The sequence below is a fragment of the Melospiza melodia genome, chromosome 3 (genome assembly GCF_035770615.1).
Source record: "Melospiza melodia melodia isolate bMelMel2 chromosome 3, bMelMel2.pri, whole genome shotgun sequence".
Lineage (NCBI taxonomy): Eukaryota > Metazoa > Chordata > Aves > Passeriformes > Passerellidae > Melospiza > Melospiza melodia.
In genome coordinates this window covers 5,988,025-6,006,407 of record NC_086196.1, presented here as the reverse complement: position 1 = coordinate 6,006,407, position 18,383 = coordinate 5,988,025, and the positions used below count along the sequence as shown (strand labels likewise).

General features: G+C 35.9%; 1 protein-coding gene across 2 annotated transcripts in view; it reads right to left on the bottom strand.

The window, feature by feature from the left end:
• CSMD1 (CUB and Sushi multiple domains 1) overlaps positions 1-18,383 on the bottom strand; it is a 1,060,835-nt gene that overhangs the window by 197,239 nt on the left and 845,213 nt on the right. For both annotated transcript variants that reach the window (XM_063150718.1, XM_063150717.1), the window contains exons 22-23: positions 9,681-9,850; positions 2,504-2,660 (exon numbers count right to left, since the gene is read on the bottom strand). In XM_063150718.1, the coding sequence (XP_063006788.1) occupies positions 2,504-2,660; positions 9,681-9,850 (327 nt within the window). The remainder of the gene's footprint in view (positions 1-2,503; positions 2,661-9,680; positions 9,851-18,383) is intronic.

The following is an 18,383-nucleotide window of genomic DNA, read 5'->3' as shown; positions in this document are numbered from 1 at the left end:
ATCCACATTTCTGTCCTCATTGATCATTAGCTTTTTCTTCTACTGTATTTTTGAATTTAACCTTCAGAATTCATACCATCAAAAAGGATGGAAAAGTAGTTGCACACAAACAAAATAGCAGACTTTCACATTAGTCTTTTTAATAACAACCTGCAATTTTATTTCTTAATTTCAATAGCAATAGTAGAAAGAAAAGTACCACAAAACCAACAATTAAGGGCAGTTGATGATGCCTTGTAGGTGACAAGAACCCAGCAATCACATAGGAAGTAACCTGAACTAATTAACCTGATTTATTAGACCAGCACTTCTCCTATCTCTGTTTCATGATATTAATCATTCAATTTAATTCACTCCAGCATATATTTCTCATTTCCTTCAGTGAAACTATATTTTATCACTTTTTGATTTGTTTTAGTATTTTTAAAGTATCTGGCATAATGGTTCAATCTGAAAAGTGAATAAACTTCAGGGTAATCTTTCAGTTAATTCTGCTGTATACTATAGCTGTTTTAATCCAAAAAGATAATTATCATTTTGTAATTCATGTATTTACTGAATTAAAAATGGACATATTTGTTTGGTAACTGAATTTTAAGTGCACCAAAAAATTCAAAATCCATGAAATAATGAGTATAAATTTCTGCTATATATAATCTCTAAGATATTACTAGGATAGGACTTTCAGAAAAAGAATGTGAGTCAGCACTGCAGCCAGTTTTCAAAGCACTGCAAAAGAATATATCTTCTGCTTGTATTTTTACTTGCATTAATTTCTGAATGGTGAAAAATTTTACACTGAAGGGTTTGGAAATAACAGTTACAGCAGAAGGAAATCACCTGGTTAGATGGTCACTGTCTCAAAATTTATTATATTGAATTTGGTTTCCTGAAAATAGACATGAGAAATAAAGTATTGGTTTGTATTTAAAACTGGGGATTGTCTCATGTTAGAGAAATTAGGAAAAGAAGTCATTAGAGATAAGCTTTTCAACATGAATGGCTGCAAATTAATAACATATGATAAAATAAATTAGACACTTGGCAACCAAAATAAAAAAAATATAAAGTGTTATGCAGACATAGGAAAATAAGTTTTGCCTCTCTACTCAGTACTAAAATTACTTAGAAGATAATTACATAGAATCTTAGTTAGAAGATTATGTCAAATTCAGTCTACACACTGCAGAAAATGTGGAAATAACTTGGAAGAATAGAAAACACAGTTTAAAAACTAAACAAACAGTCAGGAAAAAAAGCCTTAAGACATGAATTATGGTATCTTATTTTACACAGAAAAATAAGGTGCAGGAGAGGAAATCTTAAAATAAAGTGCAACAAAATCAAGCATTTGGATGTAGAAATTAGACAAAATTATATTTTTAAGTAAAATTACATTCATAAACAGTAGGTGGAAGTGGTCACGGAAGCAGCATTTAAAAACAGCTGATTCAAGACCCCTGAAATCAGAGCCCTTAAAATAAGATGGCTTTTAGAACAGATCTTTTGTTCCTTTACTTCCAAAGGAAAATGTCTGCAGTTTCTCTAGGCAAATTTGAGCAGATTTCCCTAGCCATTCTTCAGTGGTTCTGTAAGAAAAAAAATCTAAAAGAATATTCCACAGCTTGCTCCAAAGCAAGGAGAAAACATCAGATGTACTAAACTGTGCAATGATCCAATTTCTGTGACACACTATATTGGGGTACTCTGCTCTGCAAGATTCAACAGCAATTCATGGAAAGTAATGTATAAGATAATAAATTGAAAGTAAATGGAACTTGGAGATTCCTAGAACCTGGAAAAATATCCTTTCATGTGTGCTGGAAACAAACTAGTTATCCCAAAATTATTCCCCACAAAAAATCATTGTTTTCCCAGCAAAAAGGAATTCAATTAATTGCATACAGTCTGTGGGACAAGTGCACTGTTTGTGAAAACTTGTTCATTCTGGTCTCCTTCCAGTATACTCCACTCTGATCCTGACATGCAGTCAGGCCAGACTAAGAGTGTATACCCAGGTACTCATTTTTTCACTTTTTCTTTTTCTTTTTCTTTTTCTTTTTCTTTTTCTTTTTCTTTTTCTTTTTCTTTTTCTTTTTCTTTTTCTTTTTCTTTTTCTTTTTCTTTTTTTTCTTTTCTCTTCTCTTTCTCTTGTCAAAGTTGACTGACTGCAGAGATTTAATTTTCCATTTGCCATGACTTTCTGTTAATTTTCTGCTAAAATTTAACAACTAATATATTCAACCCACATATATGTCACAACATCATAACTAAATCTTAAAAATAATTATGCTTTCTAGGTTTAAAAATGCACACATTTGCTTTCAACAGTGTTTTTATATTACTCACACCTATCCAGTCATGTAGACAAAGAAAGCACGGTCTCTTAACCACAGTATATTCTAGGAAATTACCTTCAACATTCAAAAAGAAATCACTACAGCTGAGAAATAAAAATTTCCCTACAAAGCAACCAATCAGATCATATTTATGATCTACTTACTTGTATAAGTCAGCTGAAATCCTTGGTCAGTATCAGATCCATTGGTATTAAACTCTATCCACATATGGTTAGAGGTGCTATTAAGAATAACTCCCATCATGTCATTTTTGGTGAAGATTCCAAGAGAGCGTGAAGAACTGTCTTTTCCATCATACACCTTGCAGAAATAAGAGCATGAAATAGGACATCAAATCTAAATATATGAAAGATTTTAATTTATACAATAATTCCAAAGTTAGCAATGTATTGCCAATAGTTTAACCAAAACCTTAATGTATCTATTTTGAAAGATATATAGCCCTGGGTAATACAGTTCAGGGAAACCTCAAATATTCTGTGCCCCTTCCAGTGTTTTATTTACTGAAAAGTCTTTTGCCTTTTCAGATTTGTAAGCTCATCTTGAGAGAAATTAACATTTATATGCAATTCTATCTTCTGAGGTTTGGTTAACTAAGATTGTTTTCTGGATTATTCACAAAGGCGAACAGAAGTATAAATTCTGAAATTACCATTGAAGGTAAAGCCTTACAGACTACTCTGTTCTCTCCTGTCTCAATATATCAACAGCAAAAATGAGATTCTAAGTCAAACTGTCATCTTTTATCTCAGGCTCTAAGCCTGCAGCAATTTTGGTTTACTATCGGATTTAACAAAGACTGATAAATTTTCAAAAAGATATGTGAGTCTATTTCCAAATTAATTGTAGAGATGTTCCCATTTGCCATGTTACTTTAGTGAAAACTTTGAATAATATCAACATATGTAATTTTTCAAATCCTGAAATTCTTAAGAATGCCATTTTGACTGTTCACAAATACATGAGAAGTACAAAATCTTGTCAGGAACATTATTTGTTTTCTTATTGCAAAACCTTGAAACCCACAAAGTACAAAAATAGCCTTCTGCAGTTTTGTTTTGTTTGTTGGTTTGTTTTCTCAAGATGACCTTAAAAAGCTAATTTCTTCTTTAAATTAAATAAATCTCCTCTACTTTCTTATGGAAAAATAAAGTACAATATAAAGTGTGTAAATACGCACCATACGTGAAATGTCATGTCAGTGCTTATACAATAGAAAGAAATGGATTTGAGCAGCTGGTTTCTGATATGAAGTGATAGTTTGTCCTTACCTCATGTGTCCAAGAGTGACTGGAGAGAACCAGCACAAAAGCTACCATTACAGTCAAAGCTACCATTACAGTAAATATTTGAAGCACTGGATCTTTGTCCCTCCACTAGCAGACCTTGTGGTACGGTGCGGATTTACACTGATTCCAGTGAGAAGCAGGAGTGACCCATTTAACAATCTAAATTGCTACATCTGGGTCACAGGCAGTTGTTCCTATTTGAATGCCCAACTTGATCTATTAAAAAAATTTAGAAATGCTTCTTTTGAGATGACAGACCATTGCAACATTTGTAGGCGAGGGCGAACAATTAAAAGCAGTTCTATTTCTTGTGGAGAAAATACCAGCATGCCATCCATACGTAGATGTCTTGAAAGTACCATGTTCATCTCAAATGTCATTAACAAAACAAAATAATAAAAACAACATGCATAAAGATTTTTTTAAGAAAATCCATATGTTTACTTTTATAAACCAACATAGATATAAATAATTGCTTACTCTAAAGGAAATTTTGAAAAAAAAGTATTGTGCCAGCAATTGATAGAAGAATACATTCCATCTTTATTATTGATGCAAAGATTGTCTTATACCAAGGCACACAGATGAGATGCCTCAGAAGATACAATCCATTATATTTAAGGTTCACACAAGAAGTTACACGTACTTAAGGTCCACCTTTCTTGGAAGAAATATAATTTTAGGCTATGCTAAAAGTATCTGAAAAATTACTTGGAAGCTTCTAACCATTGCCTTGGGACAGAGCTACTGATCAATTTCATGGACAGATTATGCTTTATTTATCAGAGCTGGAAATCTGTTGTACAAAGTAAAGAATCATTTGTTCCCCATAAGATTTATTTCCATAGATATATTATACTTGATCTGGGAGATAATACTTGAAATGGAATGCTCTAATAATTTTCATTAATTAAAAATGCTTTAATTATTGTCATCAATTAAAAATGCTGCCTATGTTTAAGAAAATATTTTTATTCATCTATAAAACAAACAAACAAAGAAACAAAAACCCCCACAGCTAAAGATTACAGACATCTTGTTTCAACAGTGTTCTACCTCACTGACTATTAGAGATACTCTTCCTACCTGAGGACTAACAAGTAAAGCAATAGAATCCCTCAAGATTAATCTAGACCCAAATGAAAAGAGCGTTTCATGAAATTAAAATTAGATGTGAGAGATCCTGTGAAAACAGCCGTAAAAAAAACCCAAACCAAACAAAAAAACAACAACAAAACCAAAAAAGGCTAGAACATTTTTGGTGACATTTGTCCATCTGTTGTTCACATTACAGACATAAGCAAGTACTTATGAAGCAAGTGAAACATCATTAGTGAACAAATACAAGCACTCAAGCACTAAATCTCCCGTGTCCACACTGAAAAGTTGGTTGAACCATCCTAGGAAAGAAAACGCTTTTTCACCACTGCTTGTGATGTTAATTAATGTGGGCCCAGGATCACTCCCAATAGCTTGTGTACAACCATTGTGTCATGTCATATGCCACTGACTCCAGAGGTACAGAATTTCATAAACTAGCCTAGACTATTTGTCACCATTCATATTTAGTACATACATTTAACCTATTTAGGAGAACCCATTTGAAATACAATTCACATGCTGCAATTACAATTTCCTCAGTCATGAAGGAAATAAAGGTCTATTTTGCAAAAGAGATGAAAATCAGAATATTACATTCCGCTTTTCCTCTTACCTTTGAAAAATTCACTGCAATTGCATTATAAAGATTCTGGCATAAGCAGCCACTTTAAAGAGCTATGAATCTTCAAGTGGCAGTTAGAACAGGGAGAACCAGGAGGATGAAGTGTTAGTGAGTGAGAAAGGATAAGCTCTAAAATAAAGCGATAATCCAAGTATTCACTTTTGTCATATGTCCTTCAAAATGGTGAAACTGTTTCTATTACTTTACTTGAACTGAAATTTCTATCCCATTAATTCAAGTTCAAATTTTGTCACAACTATAGAACATTTGCCCACAAATTACAGACATTAACCTGCACACATTCTTCTTGAAAGCAATAGGTTTGACCCTTCCTCATGCACTTGTCTTACTGATGCCAGAAATACTCTTGCAAATTATATGCCATTCCATACACTCTACAGCCACAATATCCAGCCTCAATATTCCCACTTGAATACTGAGCTGATATATAGAGCTGCAGATTAGTTTATATTTTCAAAGCAAGTAAATAGTAATAGAGTAGGAGTCAAGTCATCACAACTTGATTGTCTACACAGTATCTGTTGTCAGTGCATCCCTGGAACACATTAAAGCAGACTTACTAACACCTTCACAAATCTTCCCTGAGAAAGCATAGGTGCAGAGGCTGCATAGGCCAGGAACTGTTTCTGAGAGCTACCTTACTGTGCAAGGTGCAAGAATTTAACATTAGAGGGGAAGTCAAACTGCAGAAGCTGGTCTGGGGGATAGTGAGGGAAGATTACAGTGTTGTTTGGAGCTATGTTTAGAATTAATTAAGCCTAAGTATTCAGGGATGCCTCTTTTTCCCTATTTTTGAGGAACTGAAAGAGTTTGTTTTTCTTACTGGGGCTAAAAAATGCAGACAAAAGAACAGGACAACACTACAGTTATTCATGAGGAGAAATGCTCCAATAACAGTGTTAATATATCTGCACCTGCTGCGGGAATGTACAACACTCACCTGAAGGAGAAGGAAAGGAAATGCTGGCTAGAGTTTCTTAATGTTTCTTCAAACTTCTTATTCTGACAGTAAAAAGAAATTACTTACAACTAAACTTACCCAATTTCCTTAACTGCAGAGATTTTATAGCGTAAATCATTCCAAAGGACACACTTTTAAAATATTCCTTGGAAGCTGGGCAGGCAAGGCCTGTATAGTTTGCTGACACTGCTAACATTATGAAATCCTTTCACTACCTCGTCATGGAGTTTGAAGTGATCTTACCTCAAACTGTAGTGTTATATGCTTTGTCTGACACTCCTGGTGGGTTGATCTTGGGATTCTTAGAGATGAGTAATGAGGCGGTTGGCTCTCACAATTAAGGGGTGAACATCACATGTATGTTAAGAGAAGTTTTGTAAATGTATAGTTATGTTACTGTAATATGTCCTCCCCCTTTCACTGTTATCACAGGATGCCCTTGATAGTCAGGGAATTTGGGGAGGGTTAGCTTGTTACTATGGTAACACCTGACTTCCAATCAAGATATAAGAAAGTGATCTCCACCATTGGATGGCAAGGAAGGAGTTGACTGACAAGACTTTAGGAGGGACTAGAGGTATAAAAGACAGAGCATCTGAGCACATGGCAGATAGTCACAGGGGCTCCCAGTGCTCTAATTTTTCCTTATTTAGTCCTTTTGTTGTATTTTCTGTTAAGGTTTAATAAACCCTTAAAATTTTAAAATTGAGCAGTCATTTCTCACAGGATTATTACATTATTATAACAGGCTTTTATCGGCCCACTTTATCACGCACTTCTGTGCAGCATTTTTTGCCCTTCTTTAGCTACGTTTCCCCACGGTGCCCCTGCCCCGGCCACGGCTCAGCCATGCCCTGAGGTGGGCAGATGGATTCGGCTGGAACCAGCTGTACCCAGCTGTAACTGGCTGTGCCCAGCTGTAACTGGCTATGTCTGGCTGGAACTGGCTGTGTCTGGCTGGAACTGGCTGTGTCTGGCTGGAACCGCTGTGTCTGGCTGGAACCGCTGTATCTGGCTGGAACTGGCTGTATCTGGCTGGAACCAGCTGTGTCTGGCTGGAACCATCTGTGTCTGGCTGTAACTGGCTGTGCCCAGCTGTAACTGGCTATGTCTGGCTGGAACGGCTGTATCTGGCTGGAACCGGCTGTGTCTGGCTGGAACCGGCTGTGTCTGGCTGGAACTGGCTGTGTCTGGCTGTAACTGGCTGTGTCTGGCTGGAACTGGCTGTGCCCAGCTGGAACCGGCTGTGTCTGGCTGGAACTGGCTGTGTCTGGCTGTAACTGGCTGTGTCTGGCTGTAACTGGCTGTGTCTGGCTGGAACCAGCTGTGTCTGGCTGGAACCAGCTGTGTCTGGCTGTAACTGGCTGTGCCAAGCTGTAACTGGCTATATCTGGCTGGAACTGGCTGTGTCTGGCTGGAACCAGCTGTGTCTGGCTGGAACCGCTGTATCTGGCTGGAACTGGCTGTGTCTGGCTGGAACCGGCTGTGTCTGGCTGTAACTGGCTATGTCTGGCTGGAACCAGCTGTGTCTGGCTGGAACCGGCTGTGTCTGGCTGGAACCGGCTGTGTCTGGCTGGAACTGGCTGCATCTGGCTGGGGCAGCCCCAGCCTCCCCTCACGGAGCTGCAGCTGCTGCCAGGGATGGGCACTCACACCCAGTGCAACATTATGTACATAAAGATTTTCTTGTAAAGCAGAGTGAGATACTGAGTTGGGAAAATGCCCTGTATTTCAGCACAAGGTTTATAAATACTCTTAAGCTTAGTGCATCTTGCAGCTTCCACAGGGGAGCACAAGATAGAAGGCTGGGGTTTATAACACATTTTGCTCATATTTTGGGTGCAGATAGGAAAGAAAGCAAGCTTAAAAGTCTATAAACCTGCCAACATGCTGATTCCAATGGAAATACGCAAAAATGACATCCTGGAATGGGAATAGAGAGGAAATAGACTTTGTTTTCATCAATGCAGGTAATAGAGAGACCTTAATTGGTGGAAGAGGGCTTAATTGTATAAATGGAAGCTGTGCTGAGGGAGCTGACTCAAAACCAGAGAACAGTCCTTGCGGTTCAGACATCACCACAATTTTGCCTTTGCTTCCTTTGGATCCTCTGAAGTATTGTGCTAAAAGGTCTATAAAATAAAGTATCTAACAGTTCGCTCAGAACAGTTTTGTCTCAGGCAAATCTTTCTTGTATCTCCAGGGAATATCGCTAAGTATGCTGGACACATTACACATGAGATTTTCTGAAGGATAACTGAGTTTCTTGAATGTTTCTTTAGAGTTTTCTAAGGGATTTTTTGTTTGTTGTAGATTTTAAAGTAGCTTATTAAATTATTTACAAACCATATATCTGCAAAGCATCTGGGAGACTTATGTACCACATTCTAGCCACTCAGAGGGCAATTAAAGTCTTTCTTCCCTGCTGCATCTCTTCAAAGCAAAAATACTTTTGGGGATCTGCACTGTCAGACCATGGATAATAGGAGCAAAGGACAATACAAACCACATATTTCGTCCACCTACTCAATTCCCTTTGGTCTAAAAGCAAAACCAAGGTCTTGCACTGTTTTATACGTGGTAGCATTCATTATCAATGTTTTTGTGGGTAAAGACGGAGAAAATGCTGTTGTTTGGATTGTAATTTTCTAATCTATAAAGTGAAATATAAGTTTTGCTTATTTCATGGTCAAATGAAGTACTTGTGGGAAAGAGGAGATATAATAACAAAGATATAAATGTCTATATTAAAATGAAGCCCTTTTTTCCTCTCCACCTTCATCCTGTCTGTAAATGCCTTGTTTTTTGCAGGAAATTAATTGCCACACTTAATTATACAAGGAAGCTCTTAAGATGATGAAATGAATAAAAGTATAGCCACCAATATTTGATCCATAACAATTATATCTTTAAACTCCTTGTGAGAAGCACTCGGTGCAAATTAAAAAAAATTAAGAGACAGCAATTTCTAACATGTTAAATGGGTTGCTGGAACATATCCAGAAAGGAAATTGCTAACTGAATTCTGAATACTTTGTGATTTTAAGTATTAATTAACCAAAAATTTGGGAACATTAAAATTGAAACACTTGTTTAATGTTCAAATTTTAGGTTTCCTTTTAAGATTTAAACCACTTTAAACAGTCTAATACTTCTGGAAATGTAATTGAAATCACAATGTCTCTGATAGTTTCCTTGAATCTAGTATCAAGGCAGTGATGCTATCCACGTATTGGATATGAAAAGAAAGATAATTGCCATTGGAAACAGATTTATTAATGCAATGTGAATAGTTAGCATAGAAAGTGAAATAATTTTCTTATTACCTTAACAATATCTCCCTCATGCAGCTGAAAGGTCCTGGCTCTAAGACGGATCCCTTTTCCCGCCTCAGTTTCAATTTTATAGATACATTCGTGGTTGTTGTCATAATTAGATGGAAAATTGGGAGACAATAATGTTCCTTCATTTCCAGAGACAGTTGCTCCACATTCAGCTAAAGAAAATAGACACATTAAAACAAAAGAAGTGAATTATCCAATTCAAGAAAATATGAGTTATTAGCAATAATATTTAGACTCTATGAAATCTCTAACAGGCTATCTAGGAAAAGAATATTTCTATCAGGTCTCATCTGTAGGACCAACTCCTAGAAACCCTATCAAAGCTGCCATCTCCTGTATTTCACTGGGTCTGTTTATTATGTGCACTAATATGCTTTTACCTTCAATTTATCCCCTAGTCCTCCCATTAGACTAACAATAATGGAGGTTTGCCTGGATACAATAAAAATTGAATGCTTTTTTGAAATATAGTTTTTGCGGTAACATTTCAAATAAGCATAATATTGATTTTACCTCTGTATTCAGGTTTACAAATAAGTATTTAAAAAAGCAGACAGTAAGCTCAAAAAAAGAAAACAAAACCAAAAAAAACAAATAAAAAACCAATCTGATACTAAATCAAGAACATTCAAACATGTTTTTCTCTACCTGGAATAAAACAAACAAAAAATATTAAACAAATCAACATTTATTGACATCAGTCAATACCAAGGAGACAGATCCTTTCCTTTCTGGGTAAAGAGTAGGTGAGTCTTTTTCACAGCCATCTGTAGTAGGCACCAATTGACACTTTCATTAGACATTTCTTGTTGTAGCTCCCCAGTAAAGAAAATAATAAAGAGCAGGAGGAGTGGTATGTTCCAGACCATGGACTCAGTTTGAATTTTGAATAAAGACTAATAAAATTATGCCAACTATGACAAATATGCAACATAAATTCCACCACATAGATGAAAACATCTAAACAGACAGCAAATAATATTGGTGTACTGTTCAAACAGATATTAAAACTACTTAAAAATGACCTAAAAACACCTTATAAAATCCCACATTATCATTAACATACCAGCAATTAATCTTCAGGTTGTTTTTAGGTGTATGAAATTGATATTGATATCTCATTTTTCAGTCTAGGGATAAAATACCTTGTGGTTTTTTGACCAAAACATCATTAGACCTCATTTGGAGTTTTGTAAAAACAAAACAGATAAAATAATAATAAATTAATGTATTTTACAATTAATTGTAAAATAACAGATACGCCCTATCAAAGAAGGTGCAGGTGTAGAAAAAATCTGTATTTTTTCTAAAAATATTTAATAGATTTTTAGGGGTTTTAGGATGGCAAAGCATTTATTTGGGAAGAATTCAAGAAGCAATATATTATTTATATTTGCAAAGAAACTGTCTAAACATTTTGGTTTTATATTTCTGAGGCTTCACAGATACCAATTTATGTCCCTCTTGCTTTTGAAAAGTATAAAAAGAGAGTATTTTTACTTCCTCCCTACAATGAATCTGAAGAAAGAAAGGGAGTAACAAGGAGAAGGAGAGGACAGCAGGGATGGATGAAGGGAAGTGGAAAGGAGGAAGGTAAGGATGAAAAGGGGAACAAGGGAAGGGGGAAAGAGCCGAAGACAATCCTACATGAAGCCTCATTTTTAGTCTGTGTTTGGGATCTCCTTAGGCAAAATGAAAAAGGAAATCACCAATAAACTGGTTTAGGATCTTTATCTAGCCTGTTAAGTTAGAGCTCATTCGCTGTTTTAATGTTGAGCTTTATATTCTCCCCTTCCTTAGCTTCAAATTTGAGCTACATTATATTTAATAGGCAGAAGGATGTTGGAGAATAAGAACCCTTGCCACCAAGCTTCAGACAGATAAACTCTCTCCTTGTTGGAGAATGTAGAATGCATAAGGTATTTCTAACATGTTCAAAGTATTTCTAACATGTTCAAAGTCACTTTACATTGCCTAAAGAACTGTAGTACACTGAGAAATTAGATTTTTACTTCAATACTTCTATGGTAAAGCATGTCAAGTGTGTGATACTTATCACATATGGCTTCATATACATGTCTCTCTGTACCTGTTGGTGTGTACATATCCATATGTAGCTATTTTTGTCTTGGATTTTAGGAAGAAGGTGGGACTGATAAGGTTTATAAAATGTAATTCAAAGCAATGCCAGAATTAATGCCACATTAATGTAAAACATTTACAACACCAGTACTCTACACTACTTTTCTGCAAACAAGTGCTTGCCTAGGTAAAGGCATGCCAAAAACCAACGGTCCCTTAGGCCCCATCAGTATCTTCTTATCTACCTCCTTTAAAGTACTAGAAAAGCACAAGTACATTGTTGAAGAGAAAAAAGTATGGAAGCAAAGGATTTTTTCTTACTTAATGTTCATCCAATATTCTATGTTTTGTTTCAGTGACTGTAAACCACTGAGACACATGCAGTTATAGAGAAAGTGTACAATGAGCTTTCCAAAATCTAGAACTTGACACATTTCTTGATCCAATAGGTCTATGTTCCAAGGTTCAAAGCCATGGTAATTTTAGATCTGTGAATAAACTATTCACATGTAAGGGATAACGAGAGTTAAAAACTAAAATCAAAATACTACTACCCTTCTAAAATATGGTACTCTCAGAAAGAAGCAGATGTATTCTAACATTATCAATTATTTACTAAACTTCAATTACATGGCAAAGTTCTCTGAACTCGTTAGCACTCATCTACCTCCAATCCATGCTATAAAACCATATTCATGTTACCCTTTTTCAAATCCCTTGCAAATACCTGACAGCTATTCAATTTCATCAGGCCCCATCATTCCGTTCATTATCGTGACAAAGGCTTGCTCATGTCATCTGGCCAGTCAAGTTCCCTACCTCATCTTGTGTCAGTCAGCAAATCACTAACACAGACCCGAGAAAGAGGCTTTCAATGAAGTTAAGCCCTTCTTTGTAATTTCCCTTCCTCAATATATTCAAAGCCTGTCACAGCTCAGATTAAAGTTTTCTAGCTGTATTTTGCTAATATTAGGATATCAAGTCAAGGCCATGTTTAATTAGCTCCCCCAATTTCTTGGCTGGGAGATTTAGGTGACTTTTTTTGCAAAGAAATGTTGTCCTCATCCATAGAAAAATTCCTTTTTTCTCCAGGCTGTTGGAGCTTCTAAGTGTGCTAATTGAAATCTCTGCTATTTGTGACCAATGCCCAGATATAGAGCAGACCTTATGCCCCAAGGACTTCAACTGACCATTTTTCAAACTGCTCCCACACCCTGCCATCCAGAACTGCATTGCCGGCCTTCCCATAATTATGACCTAGAAACTCAATGAAATGCAATACTGAGTCTAGCCTTGGCAGCAGGAAAAGCTTAAGCAGTCAAAGGCATGTCTCCCCTTCAAGGCCCTAATATTTTACTGAATAGTATGGGAAAATGGCATGGGAAAATGTTTTCATGTTTTTTCTTTAAAAATATTTACACTAGCTGATACTGTTGCTACTTCTTTATATCATAATTAACACATGCAGCCAGGATGTGTGACACCTAAATTCAATTCATTTTGCCTCTGGGGATTTGAACATGAATTTTCCATGAATTCTGCCTCACACAAAGAGACTTGAAAATCAGTCACAAAGCAAACAAATGTTGACTAATCTCTTTAGCACAGTGGGTAGGGCATTAAATAAGGGAGAAGGAATACTTCTTTGAAGAAACTCATACATTAAACAGTTGGGAAAAAAAATCTGAAGTAACTCATGAATCAATATTCACTGTTACCTTGTGAGCACTGAACTACTAGACTGGAAAAATATATTCATGTTCACTTCCATTTCTTCACCTCTAATTTTTAATTCCCTAGGCAAAATGAAACAAGAGCCTTTGGTAACACTGACAAGATGATTCTGCTAGCAAGCATCAGATAAACTTTAAAATTCTTTTATAGATACCAAGCAAATGAAGCCACACCTCTTACATTCTAATAGAGAGATCCAGCTGCAGCAGTTTTTTGTAAAGGGACATAGCTTGTCCACCTATGGTAACTGAAAGCTAAAGCACTGCCAGCCTTGAAAGATGTAATGCAACATTACCTATCTAGCACATGTGTTCCATGAGTAACTACTGACTTTTTTATCTCAAACAGAAAAATGCTATCATGGTATATCAGGAACTAAAGAGCTCTTTAGTTCTTGACTGCAGAGGCCACTTCCATACTTCAGTGCCTTCCAGATACCTGCTCAGCTCCAGAAACCTGCTTTCATCTTGACTACATGAACTGCCTCCCCAGCCCAGAAAGATGAAAAAGATTTCTCACTCGCCCATATGAGAAAAAATATCTTGTATGTGATTGTAATTTCATTTATTAACTACTGATTCACTGAATATTACCAATGTGCACTATTACAGCGACCTGAGGTGGTCGCTGGGGTGAGAGAGGACGAGAATCTTGTTTCTTGATCAGAAGGCTGGATTTATTGATATATGATATATAATACATTATAACTATGCTAAATAGAATAAAGAGAGAAGTTGCAGAGGCTTGCTAAGCTAAGAATAAGAATCTATAACAAAGTTGTGTCCAGGGACTCTGTCCCCAGCTTGCTCCTGTGATTGGCCCTTAATTATAAACATGGGAACATGAACCAATCACAGGTGCATCCTCTTGCATTTCACAGGAGCTGATAATCACTGTTTACATTCTTCTTCTTGGGCCCTTTGCTTCCCAGAAGATGCACAACCCCAAAGAAAGGATTTCTGTGAAAAAATGTCTGCGACAGTGCACCATTTCTTCAATAAAAATCAACCATATCTGTATTAGTATCTACAAGTCTTAAATTATGCAAACATTGACAGGTATGGAATTTGCCAGGAGAAATAATCTTTACTGATCTTAAAGTAATTACTGTTGATATTCTGTCTCCATATTTTGGTCCACAACCTTGTGTTGGAAGTATCAGGGTGAATTTAGGTGAACAGGTAAACTACAATATACCCTTTGAATATGCTCTATGTAAATAGTATTTTCAGGACTAACACCTCAAGCTGTAGCTTTTATGTATACATTTCACAGTTCTCTCTGCGTGGTTGTGTGATATGCATAGATTAGTATAATGTAGGTATAACTAAAGAACTTAAACTCTGCATATGATATAATACCTAAAAAATGTAGCACTGAAATACATGTTATGACATAACAGAGGTCTCTTCTCTGTGCTGCATATCTCCCTTTCCTTTGTTTCTGTATCAATCTATTTTACTTTTATCTATTTACTTTTCAAGACACAAAGTACGTTGATTCAAAATTTTAGGTTTTTTTACTATCAATATGGTCAGTAACACCTGGAGCTACTCTCTATATTAAACTATTAACATCCAGTTCTCATTTTGTATATTTCTCATTTTGTATATTTCAATTTAATCATGTATTTCAAATACATCCTGTGACAAAAAAGAAGTGTAATCCAATACATTTTTCATCAGAGAATATGTAAAATGTATGTCAAGAGAAAAAAACCCAGAAAAATAAATTGAAAAAAACCCCACCAGTGAGCCACAAAACCATGAAAGCAAAAGAAATACTCATATTGACTGTTTCCTCCTCTAAAAGATTTTAGAGAAGGAACTACATGCTTTAATTACTACAGTTTCCAAGTTGTCTGTTTTAACCTTGGTAAGAAGTGCAGCAGACTGAAAAATGCTGCTTTATCAAACTGTTCTTTAATTCCCTTTCAGAGAGAGTAATCTGTCTGGGACAGACACTTGACCCCATTCTTTGTTCTTGTGCTTAATGAAGTCACAAAATTCTATCTAAATAAGTAACTTTTTTCTTTCTTTCATTGTCTCACTTGAAATTGGATAAAAGGAAACTGCAGAGGGTAGATCTTTTGAAGATCATCAAACACTTCCTAAATATGAACACAAACTATAAAACAAACAAAATTCAGGGATTTTTGAAATGCTTTGAAATTCAGTTCATGTAAAATGTAACAATAACTTTGTTTAATGGAAAAGTTTACTTTATTATTTTTTCTTCCATACATCTTGCTAAAAGGTTTGACAGGATTTTAAGCAGATCTCCAAAGCAGAGATCAAATAAAAGTCGTATGTTGTCAGTTTAAAGGCTTCTCTGACACAAAGCACTCTACTGAGTGCAGAATACCTTTATTGTATTTACAAAATTGTGCATCAGTTCATGAAGTATGAGAAGAAGCTGAGCTCAGACGTTCTTTATATTTCTGTTTGACAATATTGTTATCCAGTAGGATGGTTTTGCAACACTAATAAAAGAGCAAAGGGGATCGCAGATAAAGCATCATATGCTCTGCCTTCACATAATAGCAAAAACTTAGGGTTCCCCCAGGCTCAGTGAGGGGTCTCTAAAGCGGGGCATACGACCTCTTCAGGGCAGACACAGTACATGAGGGGACCAAAGCATGGATTCATTTACAAACTGGGATACAGTGCTAGGAGCTGAAACTTCCTCTTCACTGGAACACTGCATCAACCTGAGGTGCACATGGAGATTCCACAGCAACTCACTACACAGTGTCTGAGTCTGTACTGTCAGCAGTCCTTCATCTCCAACTCTGCTGCCTGCCCTCCACGCTGAGGGTGCACCTGTAACCTTTCATCTGCACACTGCCAGGTGGCTGCAGCACTACCTTCACTCTGGTTCACAAGTGCTGTTCTTCTCACCTGGCACTGCTGAATTTCAAAACAATGTCATGATGGGTTTCTCCTAAAAAGTGATTGCCCTTGATTCTTAAATCACACTGTTCTCATCTCACTGCTCATTTTTTAGCCTTGTAATTTTTGCCTGTAACTCTACCCAAAGATCACATCATTCCAGATCTGGTAGTGTTTATCCTGTAACTTCATACTTGAATAGAACCTTGTAGATAATGAGCAGTTAATAGTTTTTTTAATGCACAATAAATATTATACAATAAAATATATGCACAAATATATCACATTAAATACTATTTAGTCTGCAGCATATACATGTGATCTATTTGGTGTAAACAGTATCATAATCTACCAGTGAGAATCTTGAGAAGGTCTGCGTGAAAAATATAACTGCACCAGGGAGAAAGGAAGAAGATATTGGGGTTTTTCCTCATTACTATTGTCATTATTATTGCCACCACTACCTTTACTGGAGAGAGTTTTTTGTCTCAGGATTCTTACCTCACTCTTACCAATTGGTGCCTGAGGAGTGGAATTCCCTTTTTTTTTCTTTCTCTTTTCTTCTCTTCGCTTCTCTAAGATAGATTTCAAGTAAAGTTAGGTCATCAGCTGTGGACTGCACTACTAAAGCATGGTCATGTCAGCCTCTCTTAGTATTCTTTAAGCAACACCTCTATGATGGTGGTGAGGTTAGAATGCCTCAGTGAAAACCCTCCTGAAATTCTTTGCTGAGAACAAACCTCTTATTCTGTATTTTTGTACCATTCGAATGCACAAAACAATGAAGCAGGAAAGGAAGGCCTAAACAGCAGCAAATCCTTTTCTGGGGTTTGCTTAATTAGCTCTCAATCCATATGCCACTGAAAAAAGGCACAACTCACATTCTGAAAACAAACCCTATGATGTTAATTGGCCTCAGGGGATTATTGGCACAAACAAAGGTATGGGCATTTTTTTTGTATTTAAATTATTTTGATATTTTTGTCTACTCTTTCTAGTATCATCTGATAATAATCTTTAGACATAACATCCCTAGATTATTTGTCTTGGAAGGAAACAACACATAGCAGACATAACCTTAAACCACAGAAAGAAGGCAAAAGGGTTACTTGAGGCAATCTTTATTCCTTCTAACTTTGAGTGACTATTACTTCATACCAGGCCTCAGATAAAGGCAATTGAGGTCTCATAAAAGTCACTTTAACTGAAATCTGTAGGGATTCCTGAATACTAAAGTTTCAGCTTTCAGATAGAGACAACTCAAACCTGTTATTATTATATGTCAAATATATTTTAAAGATTTTATTTTATATTTTTTAAAAGATTCAGACAGCAAGACTCAAAGACTAAATCAAGCAAATTCTCAATATTCAGTCAAAAACTGACAGAAGGGATTGAATAATGCAACCTTTTGATTGTATTTAAAAAAATGCAATGTTTTAAGAGAAAAAAAACAGAAATTACCAAAAACATCAAATAACTATGAAATACATAGTATAAATCAGAAAACAGCCTATAGACATAATATAGCATTTAAATAAAGAATTCTGAAATACAGTGGATCCTGAATGCATGAACATCTTTATTTCTGTCTGAAGATTCAGAGACTCAGCTACTGATGTTATATAAGGTTTCTTGTTCATGAGCAGCTCTTCAATGAGAGCTCTCTCTGCCTAAACCCTACCTAAAAAGGAACAGCAATTTTCAGACTGTTTGACTCCTTAAAGGTGAACTCAAATCCAGATTTTATGCTACAGAGACTTTAAAGAAAACAATGAATGTCAGATCTCAGGGGTCTCACAGAAATTTCCAGTGCTATTCACACTAACAGGGTTTCCACTTGTTTCAGTCTCACTGGAAATTAACTCAATGCTACAGCATGACAGAGTATATTAATTACAATTGATGACTTTGAAATGAATACTAACTAAACTATTAAAAAGAAACAGCTTATTAAATGGTGTCAGCATTTATTGTA